Genomic DNA, 25,850 nt, shown 5'->3' on the forward strand with positions numbered 1-25,850 from the left:
GGCGAAAACGACTACTTTGGTAACGTATTTCGGCAGCATAGGTGGGGAATCGGGGTCCACAAAATACACTATTGCAATGCACAGCTCAGGCCCTATTTAACAGTATTTTTATCTCATACGGAAAAAACGGGGTGACAGGTGCCCTTTAAGGAAAGTCAGAAGAGGGGACTAGAATGGAGTCTGTATGAGGAGCTCACCATAGCCACTCCGATCTCTACCTGTCAGCGCTGAGCTGATGTGACTCCGATGAAGTCACCTCAGCGCTGCGCCGTCTTGTGTCTACAATGAGGAGCGCACAATGTCACTCCGATGTAGACGCAGGCGCACAGGGATGCGTGTATCGCTGCCGCACTCTCAAGAGCGCCGGTCACCTAAACTGAATGAACATTCCCGCCCCGGGCAACAGCAGAGACTCCTCCCACAAATGTGACTGCTCACGTGTCATGACATCATCAAAGGTCCTTCGCTCAGGAAAATGTGATATCGCCTAGCGGATCCCGAGAACACCCCGCCCATTGTACGGACTCCTTGGCGAACATCCGGTCACATGGTACGTTGATGTTACTGTCATGTGACTCTGACGTCATTAAGGTCCTATCACCGGATACTAAACTGTCCAAACGGAACGATTGCAGGGCTCCATAGTGACGGGTAAGCGGCGCTGGCCCACACCCATAGGGGGCAGTCATTCCCATGCGCTGCTCGGGTCAGCTGGGTGAGGAGAGGCCGTATAGCTAGAGGGCAGGTATAGGGGGCTGTGTAGGATGTGGTGCCTGTTCCTGAGATGAGGGGGCACATAGAGCTCTCGTCCACCAGAATTGGGGGCTCCAGTAACCCTGCTCTCATTGTTCCCCTCAGCGTTCTCCAGAAGCAGGAAGATGCCAAGATGCTTTGTTGAGCGATGCCACAACTATGGGGGAAAGAGGCTGAGCATTATTCTCCACTCCTTCCCCAACAACCTGGACAAGATCAAGACCTGGCTGCGGTGCATTGAGCGGAGCGGGCACGTGGTCAAGGACATAGAGGAGCTGGCCGAGAGAATATTCCAGGGGAAGCCCAACAACCGCTTCCGGGTGTGCTCCGAGCACTTCACCGAGCAGTCCTACCAGCCCAGTGGACTGAGGAAGACCCTGAGGAAGGATGCGCTCCCTACAATATTCCGGGACGTCCCACCACAGAAGTGTCCATGGCAAAAGGGTAAACCAGCACTCAAGAGCCCCCAGGTGGACCCGTCCGGGGGGCCGCACCGCAGAACGTGCACATCGCAGCAGCAGTCTCATCGGCAGAGTGCGTTTCGTCCAGTTCCCATGAACCCTTCTGTCCTGGATTGTCAGCCATGTGGCCCGGTAGGTTGTGGCCCCGTGTAAGGACCTCGTGGGTCGCAGGAAGGCGCCTTCTGGAGCATCATTCTGCTTCTCAGACAACAGGTCGCTGTCCTCAGCGGTTTTGGAGGACGCCATTGTTTCCATGTCTTCTGTATTATCAGGGCTTCTGTCTTTCAACCATACGCTGTGTCCGGAGTGGCTGCAGTCATCGCTCGCAGCATAGTGAGCAGCGGCTGTAAGCACGCCCCAGCACTTTGTCAGCTCGCTATACACAGATGCGCTGGCTGTTGCTCAAAGTGCCAAGACTTGCTTACAACAGCTGGTCACTGTGTACTGAGCAGTGACTGAAAGCCACCCCTCTATGACTGAAAGCCAGCGGCCCTCAGAAGGATAAAGTGCTCTTTTTTTCCTGGTAGCCACACTGTCAGTAAGGCGGCCGGACAGCTTTGTAACACTATTAATCCTGCAGATTATACTTGCCTGAGTAGGTAATAGCATTTGAGGAATGACTGATTCCCTTTAAATTAAGTAGTCCCTACTGTAAAATACAAACACCATACACTCCACTCCATATCAGTGCCGTTCCAGCAAAGCCAAGGCTCCCATGACCGTGTTATGCCACATGATCCCTGCAGCCAATCAGCGGCTGCTAATGGGTGATGCGCTCTCACTTCTGCTTGTCCGAGGGTCACGTCTTTGGACCAACCTCAAATAAACAGAAGTGATAAAAGTGCAGCATCCAATAGAAGCCAGTGATAGGCTGCAGGGTTCACAAGACTTAATAATCACGCAGGAGACCCGGTGCAGATACAGGAGGTTAGTATATGGTGTTTTATTTTACCAGGGGCCTTCATGTAAAAAGGGGTTGTCCAAGTGGTAGTCAATCCCTTTAAGCTTGCAATCAATAAGGGTACTGTCACACATCTTGTGGTACTTTTTAGTTCTGTCTGTTTTTCTCTTGGACAGAACACAAATAGTTTCATTGTGCCGTACACACATCAGTTTTATAAACGGGTCGATGAGAATCGGCGCACATCCTATTCTCATTGGTTTTGCAGATCAGACTCTGCCAGTGAAGTCTATGGGGATCTTTATAAAACAAATGACACACAGAAGACAGACTTTGCATTTCAGAGTTTCTTCCTTTTTTAACTGATCCATTGCCAAGTGTCAGTGCATAAAACATCTGACAGTCTGCCTCCTTCAGTGAAAAAAAGATGCAACTAACATGACATATGTGGAAAACACATTTGAATGGTAACACTCACATGGATGTATAAATGTAGCTCAACTCTAATCCTGAGCTGCTGTCAGTCAGGGCCAGGGGTGCGTTTACAGCTGCCGCTTTCTACATACAGAGCAGTGATTGCGCCAGCGCTACCCCCTGACCGGAACCTGAACGTTGCCGGGAGGAATAAAGTTCATTACCTCCCAGCAGCGGGGCTCTAAGGCTAGGTTGTGTGTAACATATAAATCCCTTTAAAAATATAATTTTAATAATTGAATATGTTAAAAATACCACTTCCCAGTGAGAACAGAAAAATCGTGTATTAAATATTTTAGGGATACAACTATAGGTGCACCTACCCTGAAGGATATCCCTGCACTGGCCTACTGCCCCTGCCTGACAGTGGAGGTTGGCACCCTGATAGTATATTTGGCGCCCCCACTCCGCGGCGGCTAGCCCCTGCTAGCCCTATTAAATACCTCGCCAGCTATAAAGGGAAGAAAACAATGAGCAATATAAAGAGATGAAGGAAGGGCAAGCAGGCGAAAAAACTAAGGTGCACACTATATAATGTTTACCAACTCCCTACTTGTGGTCCCATTAGGGACAGTGTACCAAAGGCATATATCACAACATTAGCCCAAAGATATTAGCACAATTGTCCCTATACATGCCCTCAGAAAATATCCTCATATGCATCAATAATGAGACCTCAGTAGGAAGGGGAACATAAATAAAAAACTTGGTTCAGTCCAGACCAGATACAGGACTGTGCATAGCTACACTGTCTGGCAAAGTATATTTATAATTGCCACCATTATACATGAACTAGCCAACAATATATAAAACGATGTTTTTTGACTAGACAATGTAGTAGCCCCACTGCATACAAGATCACATGCAGGTGCCAAAAATCATTAGTGACCAGTAATCAGTGTACATGCTAATGCGATATGCTAGACCAAAAGAGATATTTAGGTGCTAACATAAGCAGCCAGTGAAAGGGATATTCTCCCTAAAGGAGACACTTAGCTGTAGGTATAACGCCCCGACGCGTTTCCCCGTCATACGGTTCCTCAGGGGGCAGACATGGATGTGATGAACCAAGAATCGATAATGCAGGTGCCCTGATACCGGGAACAGACCTGTTAAGATCCCCGGAGATGGAGCTTATATAGTAAGGTGCAAGTCCTGCTAACTAATCAGCAGGGCAACCCAAGCCCCTCCTCTCCACAAGTTTCCAGACAGACCGGGTGTAGCACATCCCACAAATGTGGAACCGATAAGTGCCGAAACAGTCACAGATCTCAGTGTCCATATCGGCCAAGGGCTCCCACCCCTTAGCATAAATAGACAGATAGCAGATCCTAAAAATGAATTTACATACCGCACAAAGCATTGAGCCACCAGGGAATAATAGGCCGCATGGTACACAGCGGGCGCCGCCATAGTAGATACACAGATGCCAGACTGCGCATGCGTGCGATCGCAATGCCTGGGAGGCGGTGTCAGTGCGCTCCATGACACTGTAGCCCAAACACAAGAGCACTATTCATGCTAGGCGCCACCATGTTTGATGTGTGGGACTCAATGGCGCAGGCGCCTGGTCCCAGTGAGATGATCAGAGCGGCGGTAGCGTATTAAACATGTATATTGCAGCGGCAGGCGCTTCATCCATAGATAAGAGGATCAGCGCTAGAAAATTGGGATCTAAAACCGATCCCACAATCACCCAGATGGTAGAAATGCAGCTTAGACTGATGACCAAAGTATATGTGCAGTAAAATTGATAAGGAGAAAAAACTATATAATAAATAAATATCGGTCACAATCAACCTCTACATATAAGCTGTAGAAAAATGGTATGGCGGTCCAAAATCAGGTATTTTCCTTGACAGATACAAAGTAGGACAGTATGAAGAACACAGTAATATATAACAAGACCAAGATATACTATATTAGAGAAAGCACGTATAGGTAAGGGATTCATTCAATCCTCCCGGTGCCATGGATTGCATGCGAAAGATCCACTCTGCTTCTCGTTTGAGGAGGGCTTGATCAAAGTCACCTCCTCGTGTCTTAGGTTTCAATAGATCAATCATACACAGAGTGATCCCCTCTAAGGCACCCCCATGTACTTTGTTCACATGCCGGGCAAGCGAGGTATCCCTATTGTGCCTGATATCTCCAAGATGCTCCCCAAATCTCGTTCTTAGTTCCCTTTTAGTCTTGCCAATGTAGTCAAGGGGACAGGGGCAAGTGATCTTATATATAACCCCTGTGGATTTACAATTGCCGAAGTCTCTGATATCAAATTGTCTACCATTGGCCGCACTAGTGAATTGTTTGGTCTGTCTGACATACTGGCACTTGGAGCAGCTACCGCATCTGAAGAAGCCTAGTGGTCTCCTTTCAAGCCACGTGCCTGCTGCCTGTGGTTTTTGGTACAAACTGTGTACCAGGCGGTCCCCAATTGTTCTCCCCCTTCTATAGGTGATATTGGGCGCCGGGGATATAAACCCCTTGAGGTTAGGGTCAGCTTGGAGTACACCCCAGTGTCTTCTAATGATCTGATATATTTTGTCAGACTGGTTGTCAAAAGTCCCTATCAGTCTGACCAGATCAGGAGTGTCTCCCGGTCTCTCCCGGGTTCTTAATAGAGTAGACCTGTCACTCCCAAGTGCCTCCTTATAAGATTTAGTGAGTACTTCCGAGGGATAACCTCTCTCCCTAAATCTACGATGTAACTCCCCAGCCTGATATTTAAAGGCGTCCATCTCGGAGCAGTTCCTGCGGATACGCAGAAACTGCCCCTTTGGTATTCCACGCTTGAGGGGGGTGGGGTGATGACTGTGCCATTGCAGAAGACTATTTGTAGCAGTCGGTTTACGATAGGTGCTAGTGCTTATACCCCCATCGCTGTTTTTTGAGATTGTGAGGTCCAGGAAAGCAATAGTGTGTTCCTGGAATTCGGACGTGAATCTCATTCCGATTTCATTGATATTAATCTCTCTCACAAACCTCTCAAAATCAGCCCCTGGGCCAGACCAAAGCACGAAGATATCGTCGATGTATCTGGCCCAGAGGCCGATGTGGGGCTGCCACCACCTATCCTCCTCCGGAAAAATGAAGGTTTCCTCCCACCAGCCCAGGAACAAATTAGCGTATGTGGGGGCACATGGACTCCCCATCGCTGTGCCCCTGAGCTGGTGGAAGTACTTACCATTAAATAAAAAGAAATTCCGGGTAAGAGTAAACAGAAGAAGTTGTTTGACAAAGCTATTATGTTCAGCACATTCAATGGCTCGTGTTCTCAAGAAGTGGTCAACTGCTCTCATGCCGATATCATGGGGGATGCTGCTGTACAGCGCCTCTACGTCAATGGAGGCTAAGATCATATGAGGTTCCACAACAACATCCTCCAGCATACCCAAAAGATGCAACGTATCCCTCACATATGAGGGAAGTGATAACACAAAAGGCCTCAGGATCTTATCTATGTATATACCAATGTTTTGAGATATTGAATCGATCCCTGCCACAATTGGGCGACCCTTTAATGGGTCAAGGCCCTTATGCACCTTCGGAAGGGCATAAAAAGTTGGTACAGTTGGCGAAATGGGAGCAAGGAAAGAAAACTCATTTTTGGATATTAGCCTACTAGCCAGAGCCCTATCCAGAAGAACCATCAACTCATTAGAGTAATTTTTTGTGGGATCCCCTGGTAGAACTTCATAAGTTAGATGGTCATTAAGGAGCAAGCCACACATTCGAAGGTATTTAGGGTGGTCAAGGATGACAAGATTTCCCCCTTTATCTGATGATTTAAAGATGAGATTGGTGTTTTTTTCAAGCTTCTGTAAAGCCACGGACTCATTTGTTGACAAATTACACTCCCTATGCAGATGGCTATTAGAGATCTTACATAGGTCTGCCTCGACTAGTTTGACAAAAATGTCAACACTAGTAACATCATTAATAGGTGGCATTTTTTTGCTCCTCCTCCTCAAAGAGGTAAAAGGTCCTTCACCCCTCCCTCTCTCATTCTCATGTAGGAGGCCCACCAGGGCATTGTACCCTTCAAGGTCTTCTTCACTGAGGCCCAGTTCTCTACACTTCTCCCAATCGTTTTTCTGAAAGAACAATTTCCACTTGAGATTACGGCCAAAAAGATTAATATCCTTGACCCAATTGAAGCAATTATACATATTTGTGGGAACAAAATTCAGACCCCTCTGCAGGACAGCGTATTCTTCCTTAGAGAATACAAACGATGATAAATTAATAATCTGACCTTGTGCTATTGGGGTCGCCTCCTCAGATCGTACTTTGCTGACTGTCTGTTGTCTAAAAAAGACGATGTTGAAAACGATGAGGAGGAGGACGCCTGGGGTACAGGGCCTAAACCACCTATAGGTCCCCTTGTGCCCCTTCCTCCTCTCCCCCTTCCCTTCTGTCTGTATTGGTTCTTGGTCGAACGCCATTGATGGAATGGAGCAGCACCCTTCTCTGATCGCTCCGTATCTGATGTATCTATATCAGACGAGGAGACGTCCCCGGTATTCTGAGACTGATAGTCGTAGGCCTTGTTGTCCTTGAACTCATTCAAGTCCCTAGTAAACTGTGAATGCTATCTTTTAGCCTGTTTTGAAATTTTTCTATGGACGTCTGCAAAAAGTTCTCCCTCCTTGTATACTCAGGATCAGTTTTCTGTTTTTGGGCCTGTTCAATCAGTAGATTCAATTTAGTGGTTGATTCCTCAAAAAGTCTCTTTTCCTCTATGAGTAATATCTGCATAAAACGAATAGAGGAATCGATAGACTCCTTTAACCAAGCTGCCAATACAGTAGGATTTGCGGTTCGAGGGGAAGGCCTAATCGGGATACGCAGTCCCTTAGGCACAATCCTGTTTTTTATATAGTTTTCCAACCCTTTGATTTCCCACCACGATTTTATATTGTCCTTATAGCACAAATAGATATCTTTAAACAAATTTTGGAGGGAGAGGTTGTCTGTATTCTGAAGGGGAGTGTCACTGATGGAAAAAACTATATTTGCATCCTGTGCCCACACATTTGTATCAATGGGACCTGAAAGGAACCCCGCCATACCATCAGAATTAAAGTATAAGCATCAAAGAAAAATATTACATACAAGGGAAATCAACGTGTAACATATAAATCCCTTTAAAAATATAATTTTAATAATTGAATATGTTAAAAATACCACTTCCCAGTGAGAACAGAAAAATCGTGTATTAAATATTTTAGGGATACAACTATAGGTGCACCTACCCTGAAGGATATCCCTGCACTGGCCTACTGCCCCTGCCTGACAGTGGAGGTTGGCACCCTGATAGTATATTTGGCGCCCCCACTCCGCGGCGGCTAGCCCCTGCTAGCCCTATTAAATACCTCGCCAGCTATAAAGGGAAGAAAACAATGAGCAATATAAAGAGATGAAGGAAGGGCAAGCAGGCGAAAAAACTAAGGTGCACACTATATAATGTTTACCAACTCCCTACTTGTGGTCCCATTAGGGACAGTGTACCAAAGGCATATATCACAACATTAGCCCAAAGATATTAGCACAATTGTCCCTATACATGCCCTCAGAAAATATCCTCATATGCATCAATAATGAGACCTCAGTAGGAAGGGGAACATAAATAAAAAACTTGGTTCAGTCCAGACCAGATACAGGACTGTGCATAGCTACACTGTCTGGCAAAGTACCGTATATACTCGAGTATAAGCCGAGATTTTCAGCCCAAATTTTTGGGCTGAAAGTGCCCCCTCGGCTTATACTCGAGTCATGATCGGTGGTGGGGTCGGCGGGTGAGCACTGTCATATACTTACCTAGTCCCGGCGATCCTGGCGCTCCCCCTGCCTGTTACACTGTCTCCGGGTGCTGCAGCCTCTTCCCCTGAGCGGTCACGTGGGACCGCTCATTAGAGAAATGAATAGGCTGCTCCACCCCCCATAGGGGCGGAGCCGCATAATTCATTTCTCTAATCAGCGGTGCCGGTGACCGCTGACAGAGGAAGAGGCTGCGGCACCGAAGACCAGCTGTCCGGGGGAAGGAGCGGGACGCCGGGAGCAGGTAAGTATCGCATATTCACCTATCCTGGTTCCACACGCCGGGCGTCGCGCCATCTTCCCGGCGTCTCTCTCTCCGCTCTGACTGTTCAGGCAGAGGGCGCGATGACGCATATAGTGTGCGCGCCGCCCTCTGCCTGATCAGTCAGTGCAGGGAGACGCCGGGAAGATGGCGCCGAGGAGCTGCAAGACAGGTGAGTATGTGTTTTATTTTTTTTTATTGCAGCAGCAGCTATGGGGCAATAATGGACGGTGCAGAGCACTATATGGCACAGCTATGGGGCAGAGCACTATATGGCACAGCTATGGGGCAGAGCACTATATGGCACAGCTATGGGGCAGAGCACTATATGGCACAGCTATGGGGCAGAGCACTATATGGCACAGCTATGGGGCAGAGCACTATATGGCACAGCTATGGGGCAGAGCACTATATGGCACAGCTATGGGGCAGAGCACTATATGGCACAGCTATGGGGCAGAGCACTATATGGCACAGCTATGGGGCAGAGCACTATATGGCACAGCTATGGGGCAGAGCACTATATGGCACAGCTATGGGGCAGAGCACTATATGGCACAGCTATGGGGCAGAGCACTATATGGCACAGCTATGGGGCAGAGCACTATATGGCACAGCTATGGGGCAGAGCACTATATGGCACAGCTATGGGGCAGAGCACTATATGGCACAGCTATGGGGCAGAGCACTATATGGCACAGCTATGGGGCAGAGCACTATATGGCACAGCTATGGGGCAGAGCACTATATGGCACAGCTATGGGGCAGAGCACTATATGGCACAGCTATGGGGCAGAGCACTATATGGCACAGCTATGGGGCAGAGCACTATATGGCACAGCTATGGGGCAGAGCACTATATGGCACAGCTATGGGGCAGAGCACTATATGGCACAGCTATGGGGCAGAGCACTATATGGCACAGCAATGGGGCAGAGCACTATATGGCACAGCTATGGGGCAATGGTGCAGAGCATTATATATATGGCACAGCTATGGGGCAACGGTGCAGAGCACTATATGGCACAGCTATGGGGCAATGGTGCAGAGCATTATATATGTGGCACAGCTATGGGGCAACGGTGCAGAGCATTGTATATATGGCACAGCTTTATGTGGAGCATCTATGGGGCCATAATGAACGGTGCAGAGCATTATATGTGGCACAGCTTTATGTGGAGCATCTATGGGGCCATAATGAACGGTATGGAGTATCTATTTTTAATTTTGAAATTCACCGGTACCTGCTGCATTTTTCCCCCTAGGCTTATACTCGAGTCAATAAGTTTTCCCAGTTTTTTGTGGCAAAATTAGGGGGGTCGGCTTATACTCGGGTCGGCTTATACTCGAGTATATACGGTATATTTATAATTGCCACCATTATACATGAACTAGCCAACAATATATAAAACGATGTTTTTTGACTAGACAATGTAGTAGCCCCACTGCATACAAGATCACATGCAGGTGCCAAAAATCATTAGTGACCAGTAATCAGTGTACATGCTAATGCGATATGCTAGACCAAAAGAGATATTTAGGTGCTAACATAAGCAGCCAGTGAAAGGCATATTCTCCCTAAAGGAGACACTTAGCTGTAGGTATAACGCCCCGACGCGTTTCCCCGTCATACGGTTCCTCAGGGGGCAGACATGGATGTGATGAACCAAGAATCGATAATGCAGGTGCCCTGATACCGGGAACAGACCTGTTAAGATCCCCGGAGATGGAGCTTATATAGTAAGGTGCAAGTCCTGCTAACTAATCAGCAGGGCAACCCAAGCCCCTCCTCTCCACAAGTTTCCAGACAGACCGGGTGTAGCACATCCCACAAATGTGGAACCGATAAGTGCCGAAACAGTCACAGATCTCAGTGTCCATATCGGCCAAGGGCTCCCACCCCTTAGCATAAATAGACAGATAGCAGATCCTAAAAATGAATTTACATACCGCACAAAGCATTGAGCCACCAGGGAATAATAGGCCGCATGGTACACAGCGGGCGCCGCCATAGTAGATACACAGATGCCAGACTGCGCATGCGTGCGATCGCAATGCCTGGGAGGCGGTGTCAGTGCGCTCCATGACACTGTAGCCCAAACACAAGAGCACTATTCATGCTAGGCGCCACCATGTTTGATGTGTGGGACTCAATGGCGCAGGCGCCTGGTCCCAGTGAGATGATCAGAGCGGCGGTAGCGTATTAAACATGTATATTGCAGCGGCAGGCGCTTCATCCATAGATAAGAGGATCAGCGCTAGAAAATTGGGATCTAAAACCGATCCCACAATCACCCAGATGGTAGAAATGCAGCTTAGACTGATGACCAAAGTATATGTGCAGTAAAATTGATAAGGAGAAAAAACTATATAATAAATAAATATCGGTCACAATCAACCTCTACATATAAGCTGTAGAAAAATGGTATGGCGGTCCAAAATCAGGTATTTTCCTTGACAGATACAAAGTAGGACAGTATGAAGAACACAGTAATATATAACAAGACCAAGATATACTATATTAGAGAAAGCACGTATAGGTGCTATATAAGGCTAGGTTCACATTGCGTTAATGTGTGCACGCTAATGGACAGCGTTGCACGGCGAAAATGTCGCAATTAACGCCGTGCAACGGGTCCGTTAGCGCACCCATTGACAGCAATGTAAATTTCGCCTGTAGCGCATCGCTAGCGCGTGCCTTTTTCGGCTCGCGCTAGCGATGTGCCGTTCTTTTGTGACGCGCCGCGGACGCTGCTTGCAGCGTCCGCGGCGCGCCTGAGGTCCGTTCCCCGCTCTCGCAGATCGGGGATCTGCGAGAGCGGGGACGTTAGAACGACCCCTAAACGCGCTAGCGCTAAACGGATTGCCCTATCGCAATGTGAACCTAGCCTTAATGCGGGTGCTGGGCAGGATCAGAACGCTCTTAACCTGCAGATTAACCCCATATCTTCACGTTTGTTCACGTGACAAGTTACCTTTAGTAATACTGTTGTTGCTATAGCACCAACATATTCTGCAACACTTTACAATTTAAGGGTAAGACATATGTGAAATAGATTAAAAAAGGGACTATATTCTGAAAAAAAATGTAGGAGAAAAGTAAAAAAAAAGTGAGTGAGAGTGATACTTTTATATTGGACTCTGTAGCTGATGGGCAACCAGTGCAGTGACTGACTCAGGGCGGAGGGATCGGTGTATGGCCGGATAGAAATATGAGCCTAGCTTCAGCATTCCGGATAGATTGCAGAGTGGAGAATTTGGAACAAGAAAATCGATTAGTAAAAATGTCCAATAATCATAACGGGAATGAATCAGGGAGACTGTAAGTGTTTTTTTTCAATGGTAAGACTAGGGTTGGTGTTGGAGCCCTTTTTGATGTGCAAATGACATACATGTGCTTATGATTGGAGATGAGGAGTGAAGCAGGGAGTAGAAATACTTCCAACAATATTGTTATATAATGGATAACCTTCAGCTTAAAAGTTGAAAACAATGAATGCCTTGCAAGTAATTCGTTTTTATTGGACCGACTAGTGAAATACAGAAAAAATGATGCCAATGTTTCGGCCAATTAGGGCCTTTATCAAGCTTATCTGCATGAGACACAACATAAGAAACACATGTCAGTTTCCAAATCACTTGTAGGACAATGTTACACACGCATAACTACTTCTCAAAATAAATAAATGATGAATAAAGAAACAAAACATACCTTATAACCATCAACACTGTTCAGTGTTAGTAGCAAAGTATTAATATATTTTCAAGAGGTTGGTGCTCCAATCACCTGAATAAGTCTGTAATGTAAAAGAATAAGCTGGTCAGACAGCCTATACATTAACTATACAACAGGTAAAGGGGACACCAGGTATATGGAAGGGACTGCCCATCTTATAGCACAGATCATGGGGGTCAGAATCTCACAAGGTAAAGAAAGAGGAGATATATACATAACAGAGAAACACCTGAAAAGGTACAGACAGGTGAAACCATTGTGATAATGCCTGTCTGGGGGTCCGCCAGTGAATTGGTGAGGAAGGTTCAGAAGTGTGTCTGACGTGTGTAGACGCTTTGGCATTTGTGGACGGAGGAGGTGGAGTTTTATGCCACGACATCCTGGAACAACTGAAACAAGGTCGCACATGCGCTTGCGTAGTGATGCAAAGGGCCGGAAGAGAGCCGAGAAGAGAATAACAGGAAAGCTGGGGCATGCTGCCTGGAAAAAAAAATTGAGATAAGGGAAAGGTGGAAAAAGAATATAAATGAAAGGGAAAAAACGTTACTTATTTTCAACTTTTGTCCCGAAGATTATCCATTATATATTCTATATACTTTTTTCTTCTGAGCTCTTATTTTGGCCCCTTTACATTTATATGGTATTACCTTGTCAGCTCACTCCTGCGATCTTCACAGTTGCACAGAGCTTGAAGTAACACCATTGCCTGGTTTATTACACACATGGAATAGGATACACTGTGCTGCACTTGTGGCTATAATTAGTGGAGGAAAAAACTTTTTTTTTTTTCTTTTATTCATTGTACTTGTTAGTTCCCTTAGCGGACTTGAACCTGCCATCATCCAAACGCATGTGCTATATACATCAATACCACAGGATTGCTGTAGATTGTATAAATCATAGTCTCCTATGAACACAAGCCAGAAGCTGGCGTTCGCAGGAAAACTGTCATGACAGACACGGGGCTCTTCAGCTGACCACCAGCTGCCATGGCAATTCATCATTGCCCTGTGATTGTGTTATGGTGCCGATGGTCGCATGAAGTGACACATCCCCTGTCAACATGCTGTAAATGCTGCTGTCAGATTGACTGCAGGATTTAACAGGTTAACAGCCGCAGTTGGAGCTCTTCTTTACGCATGGCTGTTTGAGTCATATGATGGCTGAATATCACAGCCATCATCTGCTGGGAAAGATGCGGGCTCAGGAACTGAGGCTGCATCAAAGTTAGGGAGCCGGCATATGATGTAACGGAACGTCATGTCGATAAGGGTTTCAGTGGGTGTTATCTGGAGGACACCATAGGTACCCTCATATCTATGAGAGCATTTTATCATCTATATTCTCAGTCCTCATCTTCTGGTTTAACTTCCCGTATGAGTCAGTGTGGGACTAGGGGCAGTTCAGATGAGTTATAGCGGTTTTCTCTGCAGGCATGGGATTAGTGAAGGGGGTCTGATACTAGTCACATCGAGGAACATGGAAAACTTCCAAGCACCACGAGCAGGCTGTGCAACATAGAGCCACATGCTCCTTATCTTTGGTAACTGGCCACTCTGACTGCAGGAGTGGCCTAAACCCAAGGTAACAAGCTGTAAACTATAGAATTAAAAATCACTCATTTTGTGAGCACAGAGAGGATTTTGAATAAGATGTAAGAATTGCTTCTTTTTACAAACAATTTTACGCATTGATGAGGATGAGACCACCCCTTTCAGTTTTAACCACATATGAACTTGAGAACCTCTTTAATCCTCTTTCAGTAGGAATACTTCCAATCTTGGGTTATTTCCTTTTGGATGAAAGTCAACTTCAAAAAGCATTTGTTTTGCCTATGGTTGACCTTTTTGAAGGGGTTGTCCAGGATAGGAAAAACACACCTGGCTTTTCACAGTCAGAACCTTGCTCATTAATTAAATATATAATTATTCATATCTTCCTGGTGATTAAAAATTAAATTGTATTGTGGTGGAAAAAATCCCAAACACCAAAATTTTCAGATATTATTAATACAATTCTGCTCCACAGCTTCATTGAAAAAAGGTTCGCTTTGAACAACAATTTCCTCCATAAATACCATATAAAATGGGATTTGTGGAACGCAAAATATCTTGCATTGTAACAAGAATTTGACCTCTGGGCTCTTTAGTCGTAATAGACTTGTAATAAATTTTCAGCTTTATTTATTTTGTAACATTACGCTTGTTATAATTACTGATGTTCATATATGGTTATTCTTAGGCTAAATATCTGTGTAAATAGTTCGAATTCTCTATTTTTTTCTTTTAAGATACCCTGCCCTTGTCTTTCTTCTCCTTTCCCCATACTTCCCGTCCTTCTATATAACTGTTTGAAAAGTTAATAAAAATATTTGAAAATATTTGAAAAGAACCTTGCTCATTTAGGTGGAGCTGATCTGCAGTTTGAGATAATCTATACTCCAGTGTGGAGCTGTTATTATAAGAAAGCTGCCTGCTTTTATAATCCTGGACAACTCATTATGATTGACCATAGTCAAAAACAATACTTTTTTTTTAACCCCTTTCTGCCAATGGACGTACTATTCCGTCCATGTGGGGTGGGCCCTACTTCCCAAGGACGGAATAGTACGTCCAGCACGATCGGCCGCGCTCACGGGGGGAGCGCGGCTGATCGCGGCCGGGTGTCAGCTGACATCCGGCACTATGTGCCAGGAGCGGTCACGGACCGCCCCCGGCACATTAACCCCCGGCACACCGCGATCAAACATGATCGCGGTGTGCCGGCGGTACAGGGAAGCATCGCGCAGGGAGGGGGCTCCCTGCAGGCTTCCCTGAGACCCCCGCAGCAACGCGATGTGATCGCGTTGCTCCGAGGGTCTCCTACCTCCTTCCTCGCTGCAGGTCCCGGATCCAAGATGGCCGCGGCATCCGGGTCCTGCAGGGAGGGAGGTGGCTTACCGAGTGCCTGCTCAGTGCTCTGTGATCTGACAGAGTGCTATGCAAAATGTCAGATCACCGATCTGTGATGTCCCCCCCTGGGACAAAGTAAAAAAAAAATGTCCACATGTGTAAAAATAAAAAATAAAAAAAAAATTCCTAAATAAATAAATTAAAAAAAAATAATTATTCCCATAAATACATTTCTTTATCTAAATAAAAAAAAAATCAAACAATAAAAGTACACATATTTAGTATCACCGCGTCCGTAACGACCCCACCTGTAAAACTATATCACTAGTTAACCCCTTCAGTGAACACCGTAAAAAAAAACAAAAAACGATGCAAAAAACAACGCTTTATTCTCATACCACCAACCAAAAAGTGGAATAACACGTGATCAAAAAGACAGATATAAATAACCATGGTACCGCTGAAAACGTCATCTTGTCCCGCAAAAAACGAGCCGCCATACACCATCATCAGCGAAAAAATAAAAAAGTTATAGTCCTCAGAATAAAGCGATGCCAAAATAATTATTTTTTCTATAAAATAGCTTTTATCGTATAAAAGCGCCAAAACATAAAAAAACATGATATAAATGAGGTGTCGCTGTAATCGTACTGACCCGAAGAATAAAACTGCCTTATCAATTTTACCAAACGCGGAACGGTATAAACGCCTCCCCCAAAAGAAATTAATGAATAGCTGGTTTTTGGTCATTCTGCCTCACAAAAATCGGAATAAAAAGCGATCAAAAAATCTCCCGTGCCCGAACATGTTACCAATAAAAACGTCAACTCGTCCCGCAAAAAACAAGACCTCACATGACTCTGTGGACTCAAATATGGAAAAATTATAGCACTCAAAATGTGGTAACGCAAAAAATATTTTTTGCAATAAAAAGCGTCTTTCAGTGTGTGACAGCTGCCAATCATAAAAATCCGCTAAATAACCCGCTATAAAAGTAAATCAAACCCCCCTTCATCACCCGCTTAGTTAGGGAAAAATTTAAAAAAATTTAAAAAATGTATTTATTTCCATTTTTCCGTTAGGGTTAGGGCTAGGGCTATGGTTAGGGCTAGGGCTATGGTTAGGGCTAGGGCTATGGTTAGGGCTAGGGTTAGGGTTGGGGCTAGGGTTAAGGCTACATTTAGGGTTGGGGCTAAAGTTAGGGTTAGGGTTGGGGCTAAAGTTAGGGTTAGGGTTTGGATTACATTTACGGTTGGGAATAGGGTTGGGATTAGGGTTAGGGGTGTGTCTGGGTTAGAGGTGTGGTTAGGGTTACTGTTGGGATTAGGGGTGTGTTTGGATTAGGGTTTCAGTTATAATTGGGGGGTTTCCACTGTTTAGGCACATCAGGGGCTCTCCAAACGCGACATGGCGTCCGATTTCAATTCCAGCCAATTCTGCGTTGAAAAAGTAAAACAGTGCTCCTTCCCTTCAAAGCTCTCCAGGGGGCCCAAACAGGGGTTTACCCCAACATATGGGGTATCAGCGTACTCGGAACACATTGGAGAACAACTTTTGGGGTCCAATTTCTCCTGTTACCCTTGGGAAAATACAAAACTAGGGGCTACAAAATAATTTTTGTGGAAAAAAAAATATTTTTTATTTGCATGGCTCTGCGTTATAAACTGTAGTGAAACACTTGGGGGTTCAAAGCTCTCACAACACATCTAGATGAGTTCCTTAGGGGGTCTACTTTCCAAAATGGTGTCACTAGTGGGGGGTTTCTACTGTTTAGGTATATTAGGGGCTCTGCAAACGCTATGTGGCCCCTGCAGACCATTCCATCTAAGTCTGCATTCCAAATGGCGCTCCATCCCTTCCGAGCCTCCCATGCGCCCAAACGGTGGTTCCCCCCCACATATGGGGTATCAGTGTACTCAGGACAAATTGGACAACAACTTTCGGGGTCCAATTTCTCCTGATACCCTCGGGAAAATACAAAACTGGGGGCTAAAAAATAATTTTTGTGGGAAAAAATTTTTGTTTTATTTTTACGGCTCTGCATTATAAACTTCTGTGAAGCACTTGGTGGGTCAAAGTGCTCACCACACCTCTAGATAAGTTCCTTAGGGGGTCTACTTTCCAAAATGGTGTTACTTGTGGGGGGTTTCAATGTTTAGGCACATCAGTGGCTCTCCAAACGCAACATGGCATCCCATCTCAATTCCAGTCAATTTTGCATTGAAAAGTCAAATGGCGCTCTTTCGCTTCCGAGCTCTGTCATGCGCCCAAACAGTGGTTTACCCTCACATATGGAATATCGGCGAACTCAGGACAAATTGTACAACAACTTTTGGGGTCCATTTTCTCCTGTTACCCTTGGTAAAATAAAACAAATTGGAGCTGAAGTAAATTTTGTGTGAAAAAGTTAAATGTTCATTTTTATTTAAACATTCCAAAAATTCCTGTGAAACACCTGAAGGGTTAATAAACTTTTTGAATGTGGTTTTGAGCACCTTGAGGGGTGCAGTTTTTAGAATGGTGTCACACTTGGGTATTTTCTATCATATAGACCCCTCAAAATGACTTCAAATGAGATGTGGTCCCTAAAAACAAATTGTGTTGTGAAAATGAGAAATTGCTGGTCAACTTTTAACCCTTATAACTCCCTAACAAAAAAAAAATTTGGTTCCAAAATGGTGCTGATGTAAAGTAGACATGTGGGAAATGTTACTTATTAAGTATTTTGTGTGACATATCACTGTGATTTAATTGCATAAAAATTCAAATTTGGAAAATTGCGAAATTTTCGCCAAATTTCCATTTTTTTCACAAATAAACGCAGGTAATATCAAAGAAATTTTACCACTATCATGAAGTACAATATGTCACGAGAAAACAATGTCAGAATCACCAGGATCCGTTGAAGCGTTCCAGAGTTATAACCTCATAAAGGGACAGTGGTCAGAATTGTAAAAATTGGCCCGATCCATAACGTGCAAACCACCCTTGGGGGTGAAGGGGTTAAATTAGGCAGTACCCTATATGCGATATGTCAGTATAACAATTTAGTATTGCAGTATATCATTGAAGAGCAAACAATTGCATGGTCAAGTCACCTAGTGGTACAAAAAAAAGTAACGATTGTTTAAAGGGGTTGCCCCTTCCAGAAAATCCCAATCCCTTGGCGAAGTTATTAAAAAAACAAACATTCTTTAATCGCCGTCCCCTGGTCCAGTAGTGAGTCTCCACTCCGCTGCTCTCAGTGCAGCTGCAGTGCTGAGATCATATTGATGCTACTGCAGTCAATCACTGAGATCAGCAACTGAGCGAGGCTTTCCATCTACACAGACAGAATTTTTCATGACAAACTGCACCTGAGGACCGTGATATTCGGAAAGGGGTCAACCTCTTAAGTATATATATATATATATATATATATATATATATATATATATATATATATATATATATATATATATAATTATGTAAAATAATTGTGATTATAGGGGTTGTCCTGTCTTAAACTACAAGTGTGCAGTCACTCTATGTGACTGCAGATTTATGACCCCTCAAATTGTACGCACTCTGCGGATATGAGTATTCCCAGGTGCTGGTGTTATGGAAATTTGGTTTGGATAAATTTATCCCTGTGTGCTGTGGCCGTTCCCAATAAGACTCAAGAATGAGACTGCACAACATTGTGTCAATAACATTCCATCAATACTGCCGATTTATTGTACATACATAGTTTTATAATTGCGTATAGAAAGGAGTGGTTAGGGGTGGTTAGTTAATTACCATATTGTCTAGCTCCTCTGTTATTGGCTATCTAAATGTATATGGAATATTGCACATATGAATGCTGATTAAGCAACTAAAATTGAGCTCTCTGCATCGTTCTGCATCTAGGACAGAGCTGAGACATCTGATCAGCACTTAATACATCTGGCGTTGTTCCACTTTTGCCTGGAAAACCCCCATACAGTTTGTCTGGCTTATATCAGTTTATGTCAGCCATTTTAAGCCATTGATTATAAACTAGCTGAGTAATATATTAGCTGTGGATATATGAGTATATATGAGAGGAGTATACATGCAAGTGAGATCTACATGATATATATATTTCTATCACACTGGTGCAATATGAACGGTGATCATGTGACCACAAATATGTGATATGCATACTCTCAGCCACGATCCAACTAGTCGAAATGTGGCAGCGAGTATGCATATATACCACCGTTCCCGGCACCGGAGAATCCTCACAGTGCGCACTGCGCCCGATGTGAGGATTCACAAGTCTGCAGTCACATAGACTAACTTGTACATAGGCGATGGTATGATAAGAAACAATTTGTGGGATGACCCTTTTTAAGTTTATAGATTAGGTCTTGCTCACGGATCATTTTCAGCTATTTCTACCTTCTAACAGCAATATGCCATTTTTTTTATTATTATTATTTTTTTAGAAAACTGAATAGAACATATAGTCACCTTGACTCCTGTCATCATTGTCTTGTAGGTTAACATGGAGACTACCTTTAAAACTACTGAGTATTTCCAACATAAAAAAAAGCAAACCAAAGAAAGATACAGAATGGACATTCCGCATGTGATCCTAAATCTCACCCTGGAGATCATCTGCTTGCTAACTGGAGAGGTGAGCGCTCGTCCTGCTCTCTCAGAAGCAGGGTTGTGGAGTTGGTAAGCCAAACCACCGACTCCTGAATTTCTCTGACTTGCGACTCCACAGTACTGGTCACTACTGACCATGTACATAAAGTGCAGCACAGATTCATCTAAACTAAAAGCCAAGAGCCTTAGGTTAGGAACAGAACAGACATTTATAGGACATTTTATAACTTTCCCATATTCTTATGATAAAATTTACAGCACATCCTGCATTGTACTACTGCACCCAATTTATTATATATTTTAGGAGTCGGGGTCTGTCCATTTTATACTGACTCCACCAAAATGGACACCAACTCCATGACTTGGACTCCACAGCCTTTGCTAAGAAGTCTTCACCATATTTAAAAGGGAATCTGTCAGGAAGATCAATCCTCCTAAGCCATCTATATTGGCATGCAGGTCATAAGAAGCTGAATAAAATGTTACCTTGTTTTCTGTGATCCAATTTCTTAAGAAAAATGTAGATTTCTCTGGAATATGTTAATGACGTACGTGTTCAGGACTGTGGGTGGTACACAGAACTTCCTGTTAATCTGCATCCAGAGCTTATTCTAAATTAAAGGGGGAGTTACTATTGTGATGTGTAATGGTTTCTTTCTACTCTCCTGACTGCTCCGCAGAGCTGTGTTCGACTACAACTAATACAGAACAACAGAGCTAACACAGTACAACAGAACAGAACTTTGTGTCATAACAATCATTTGCAGATGAAGTTGTCCTCTCATAGTGCTTCAGCTTCCATCTCACAGGCAGCCAGTGTGAGAGGGGTATGACCGTACAGCAAAGCTGACAGCACATTGAGAACAGAGCTGTAGATGTGTTTGTAATGAGACAAAGTTCAACTCTGCTGTACTGTGTTAATTACAATCACAGCTCTGCAGTGAGCTCTGTGAGTATTGGTCATTACTTGGTTAACACTGGTAACGCCCTATTCATTTACAATAGGAGGCAGATTCTCAGGGAGATCCATGTCCAACTCATAGATCATAACAGATCATTTACATATTTAGAAAAGCGTAGATTTCTTTAGAATAAGACATCTGAGCACAGACATCAAGGTATCATTAGATTCATCTTTCTATGACTTACATGCTCATATAGACATTTTAGGACGGTTGATCCTACTGACAAATTCCTTTTACATTGTCTTTGTTGGTATTAAAAACCTGAATTATGTTACTAAGGTTGTATGAAGGATGCCAGATTCTGTGCATTGTGATATTTATTTTTTTTCTTGAAGGATTATATTGTTGTGAAGAAGACCTCTAGTCATAGTAAAGGATGGAGCAGAATCCAGGACCCCATCATAGAGCCTCCACCTGATTCCTTAATATCTGTGAAGAACAATGAGCAGAAGATCCTGGACCTCACCAACAAGATCATTGAGCTGCTGACTGGAGAGGTGAGCGCTGCTGGGAACATTGTACAAAGTAATACATTTAATTCGGCATTGTAATCTACAGACAGTGTTCGGTCGGCGCCCTTATACTGATTACAATGACACTTTGGTTGATGAAATCCGTCTTGTGGTTGTTGTTTAATCTTTATTTCCAGTTTTGAGTTAATGATATGCTCGTGCTCCGGGGCGGCCTGTGGGGGAATCTTCATGTGGTGCTCTAATTAGGTTTTCATACTGATGACTTCTCATAGGTCACTGATCCCTCAGTGACTTGCCCCCTATTTTACATAATGAGTATTATATATATCTTGGGGGGAAAAAAAACCTCTTCTGCAGGCGGCGCCAGTGGTGGTGTCTGCACTGCAGCATGATCGCATATGAATGAATTATATACACACTTGTTTGATGTAATCCTGAAGTTCTTAAAGAAAAAAAAAAAGTTTGAAAATGGCGCTGGCCGTGTCTGCGCAGTAGCAGCTATCGATGCTCAGATGCTGCTGTGCTGGCGGTGCCATCTTGCTAGAGAAAAATAAAAATTACTCCTCCAAGATGGTCTGCGCAGTAGCGACTGTAGGCGATCGACGAAAGCTGCTATTGCACAGGCACTGGTGGCACCATCTTGATAGAGAAAAAAAAACGTCCTCCTCCAAGGTGGTGCCGGCGGCACCTGTGCAGTAGCAGCTATCAGCAATCGCCAGCAGCATTATTTTGGAGGAGGATTTTTTTTTTCTAGCAAGATGGCGCTGCTGGTGCCTGCGCAGTAGCAGCTATCGGTATTTGTTCATTATGAATACCTAACCAGAGCACCACATAAAGACCCCCACAGGCTGCCCCAGAGCACGAGCATATCATTAACTCAAAACTGCAAATAAAGATTAAAGAACAACCACAAGACGGATTTCATCACCCAAGCTATCATTTTAATAAGTATAACGGCGCCAACCTGACAGTGTCTGTAGGTTACTGTGCACAATCCTGCTGACAGGTTCCCTTTAAGGGTAGGGATTTCCTGCACTCTGCAGAATGTGCCATACGAACATTACAGATTTTCTCATTAGGACTTTCCATTTGTATTCACCGTTTCTCTTTGCAGAAGTGTGACTATTTAGATGATCCTCATAACGATATCACGATAGAGAGCCACCAGGCCCTCTCATCTCTTGGTAAGATACACTTTCTACAACAAAGAAAACCCTTTATAAATCAAACAAGTATTTTGAAAATGCATTATAAGTATTTAAAATATATACTACCTCATTCATGTTTTGTCTTTTCAGGTAATATGGTTAATGGGCTGAGTAACCAGATATCTGCACATATCATAGAGGAATCATCATCATGTGAAGAAAAGGAGGACGTTCATACTCCCACAGATCATAGACAACAGCACCTGTTTACTAATATTAAGGCTGAATCAGTCTCATGTGATAGAAGGAACATCGCAGACTCCAATACTTATAAATCCATAGCTGAAATTCAGCACTACTCATCTACTCCTATCAAGGCGGAACCCTTTTCATCTGATGAGAGAAGCTTTACCGACCCTGAGATCTATGCAACCTCCGATCACGCACCACAACATGCCTCTCATCATATTAAGGAGGAAAAAGGCTCGAGTCAAAGTGCAGACCCTGACACTTCTACACCCATAACTCCTACACATCAGTATTCATCTCCTATTAAGGAGGAAACTGCCACAGATCGGGGAGGAAACCTCACAGACGTGTATATACCCTCAGATCATATACATTCTTCCACTAGTATAGAGGAGGCAGGCTCATGTGATGGAGGAAGCGTCACAAACCCAACAGATCTTGCACAACAGCTTCCATCTAACGTTCTAGATGGACCAGAGTTGTATGATGAAGGAAGGGCCATAAATACCGACAAGTATACAGAAGCACAGTCCTCATCGACTCATACAGAGTGTGAAAATGAAGATGTGCAAAATAACTATTCATTGTTTGACAAAGGCAACTTAGACACAGATATATATGCTCTTATAAAACATGCACAAGCAAAATATACCTTTACTCGTATTGAAGATGGTTCGAGTTCAGAGGAGGAGTACCCAAAAGACCATACACCTACATCAGCAGATCATGGTCAACAACGTCCACCTACTGATGCTGAGGAAACCGTCCCACAGACTTTTCAGTGTCCCGACTGTTCTGAATGCTTTACTCGCAAATCGGGGCTTATTAATCACCGGCGAAATCACAGACAAGAGAAATTGACTTGTTCCAAGTGTGGTAAAGTCTTCTCCAAAAGATCCAGTCTTCAAAACCACCTCACCTTACACACTGGAGAGAAACCTTATGCGTGTCCCATCTGTGGAAAGTGCTTTGCTCGAAAAAGTAATCTGATCTCGCACGAAACGATTCACTCTGGGAAGGCATCCTTCATATGTGCAGAGTGTGGGAGGTATTTTGTCTGTAAAGTCCACCTTACAAAACATCAGATTATCCATGAGAAATAATCCTCCTTCCCAGATTTTTATATCTTATATCTCAAGTTCTTCCATGGTAGACGCCAGTTTGGTAACAGTGACCCAAGATAGACATCAGCATGAAAATTTTATATGAATTTCTCCATTTCTTTTCTTTTTTTCACCATCAAGGGCTTTTTTCCTGTTATGTAACAAACTTTTGAATGCTCAAATTAAACTTGCCACTTTAGTAACGCAGGCCTTGAAGAGATGGGGAATGTTCTTGCCATGCAAGTAACTGTTCCGCCCCTATCTTACTTGTTAGTTTTAGAATCGACTTTTTCAGATTGAAAAGATTCATGTCTTTATTAAAGACCATTAATAATTGTATTGTGTATACATATGTCTTGGTGCTTTGTATGTCTAGCATGAAGTTTGTACACCGGATTGTTCACATCCCTGAACTGACCATATCGAAGACTTCCTGAATGCATGTGGAACCCTACGAAGGAGCGAAATAATGTATCCACGTCTCTTCATCCAAAGACTGATGGATCTCATATTAGTTGTTGTAACCACAAATGTTTTAGTCCTTTTTCATTTTGTGAGTGTTCAGGAACAAAATAATAATTCATAAAGCACTGGGGTCTGACCGTGTTAACCCTAAAAACTCTACGTTTTGCCATTGTATGTTGAAATCCTCCTGTATAGATCACAGGCTGTTCACTGAAGCCATAATCCACAAAGTCCCGTGCTCTTACTAATTTATCTGATTTGACCTATATAAATAAAACGTTTTGTTCTGAGTGGCGTGCTGTATTTTAAGACTTCTTTTTTTTACTCTGGTCTAATCGTGAAGGACCAAAAAAAGTTATGGTATTAAGAAGAGAAAAGAGAGGTATGAAATAGAAACAAAACTGCTTCACAAATAAAGTGTTGACTTTATTCTGTGGGTCAGCAACAGTATGACGATAATAATTTTATATAGTTTTATTTGTTTTATTATTTTTGTACAATAAATACACACTTTTAAAAAAAAAAAAAAAAAAATTAAAATATTGTTTTTGGAGCGCCATAAGATTTACAATCTCCCATCAGCAGAGCTTTATGAGGGCCAACTTTTTGCACAACAAGCTGTAATTTTTATTGTTACGATTTTGTGGTACCTGCTACTTTTTGATCGCTTTTTATCATACTCTTTTAGAGGATAAATGAGCAAAAGAATATGCAAGTCTAATTTTTGGGGGGTTTTTTTAGACATCATTCACCATTATGTATGATCGTCATGTTAAGTATTTTACGGCAGATCGATATGATCATGGCAATGCTAAATTTATATAGCTTTTTCAATCGAAGAAAAAAAAGGAGTGCACTCACCGGTCTCTCATGCGATAGTCCTTTATTTAGAACATGTGCAGGCAAACTTGGGAAGAACGTGGACAAAAGACGACGGCCGCGCTTGTACGGGTATCAATTATATAGCTTTTTATGTTATGAATTTTTTTGCCCACAAAATACACTTTTTATAAGAAATAAATTTTTTAGTCGCCACATTCTGATACCCATATTGTAGATGAGCTTGTTCTTTTGCAGAATAAGCTGTAGTTTTTACTAGTACCATTTAGGAGTACATATCACGCTTTCATACTTTCTACCCCCGTAAAAATTAAAAAGTCATTAAAAAAGACAATAAATCTGAAATTTGTTTTTAAATTGTATTGGATTTCCCCATGCAGTATAATTGATATGTTAGCTTTATTCTATGTGAGCTTGCTTTTTTTTTTTTGCATAAGAAGCCATTGTATTTATTAGTAACACCTTGTGATACATACAATTTTTTTTGCTCACGTTTCATTTAACTTTTTTGTGAAGAAAGATGAATTGAAACAGCAATATTCTGGCAGAGTTTGCTTTTTTAGATTATTTTTTTTCACCATTCACAATAAATAACATTGTTTTATTGTGAGGCAATACCAAATGTGTTGTTTTTGTGGGGCTTTGGGGTTCTTTTTCTTTTTTTTTTTTTTTTTTTTTTTACAAGTAAA

At 43.3% G+C, this 25,850-nt stretch overlaps 1 protein-coding gene and 1 long non-coding RNA gene across 9 annotated transcripts; one reads left to right on the forward strand and one right to left on the reverse strand.

Annotated features, from left to right (window-relative positions):
* The first annotated feature begins 452 nt into the window (after positions 1–452).
* Positions 453–24,611, forward strand: LOC143764938 (uncharacterized). Of its 8 annotated transcripts, none has more exons than XM_077251076.1 (6): positions 453–550; positions 859–1,346; positions 19,806–19,943; positions 21,219–21,380; positions 22,471–22,540; positions 22,655–24,611. In XM_077251076.1, exons 2-6 carry the CDS (start codon positions 879–881, stop codon positions 23,854–23,856), a joined length of 2,040 nt encoding a protein of 679 aa, XP_077107191.1. In that variant the 5' UTR covers positions 453–550; positions 859–878; the 3' UTR covers positions 23,857–24,611. The 8 variants fall into 8 exon arrangements, with proteins under 8 accessions (XP_077107191.1, XP_077107187.1, XP_077107189.1 ...); XM_077251074.1 differs by having other exon boundaries at positions 527–651; XM_077251075.1 differs by lacking the exon at positions 453–550 and adding an exon at positions 635–745.
* Positions 12,200–12,764, reverse strand: LOC143764941 (uncharacterized). The gene is made up of 3 exons (XR_013213304.1): positions 12,640–12,764; positions 12,387–12,471; positions 12,200–12,267 (listed from the first exon to the last, which is right to left on the reverse strand). It is a non-coding gene; the product is annotated as an uncharacterized LOC143764941 (long non-coding RNA).
* Positions 24,612–25,850: the final 1,239 nt, after the last annotated feature.

The sequence above is a fragment of the Ranitomeya variabilis genome, chromosome 4 (genome assembly GCF_051348905.1).
Source record: "Ranitomeya variabilis isolate aRanVar5 chromosome 4, aRanVar5.hap1, whole genome shotgun sequence".
NCBI classification, from domain to species: Eukaryota; Metazoa; Chordata; class Amphibia; order Anura; family Dendrobatidae; genus Ranitomeya; species Ranitomeya variabilis.

Excerpts from the sequence above, each read along its gene's own strand:
- LOC143764938 (XM_077251069.1), top strand. The coding sequence starts at position 694 with ATGCGCTGCTCGGGTCAGCTGG. Across the intron at positions 716-858 it reads GCGCTGCTCGGGTCAGCTGG|CGTTCTCCAGAAGCAGGAAG; the intron begins GTGAGGAGAGGC and ends TGTTCCCCTCAG. Across the intron at positions 21,381-22,470 it reads TTGAGCTGCTGACTGGAGAG|AAGTGTGACTATTTAGATGA; the intron begins GTGAGCGCTGCT and ends TTCTCTTTGCAG.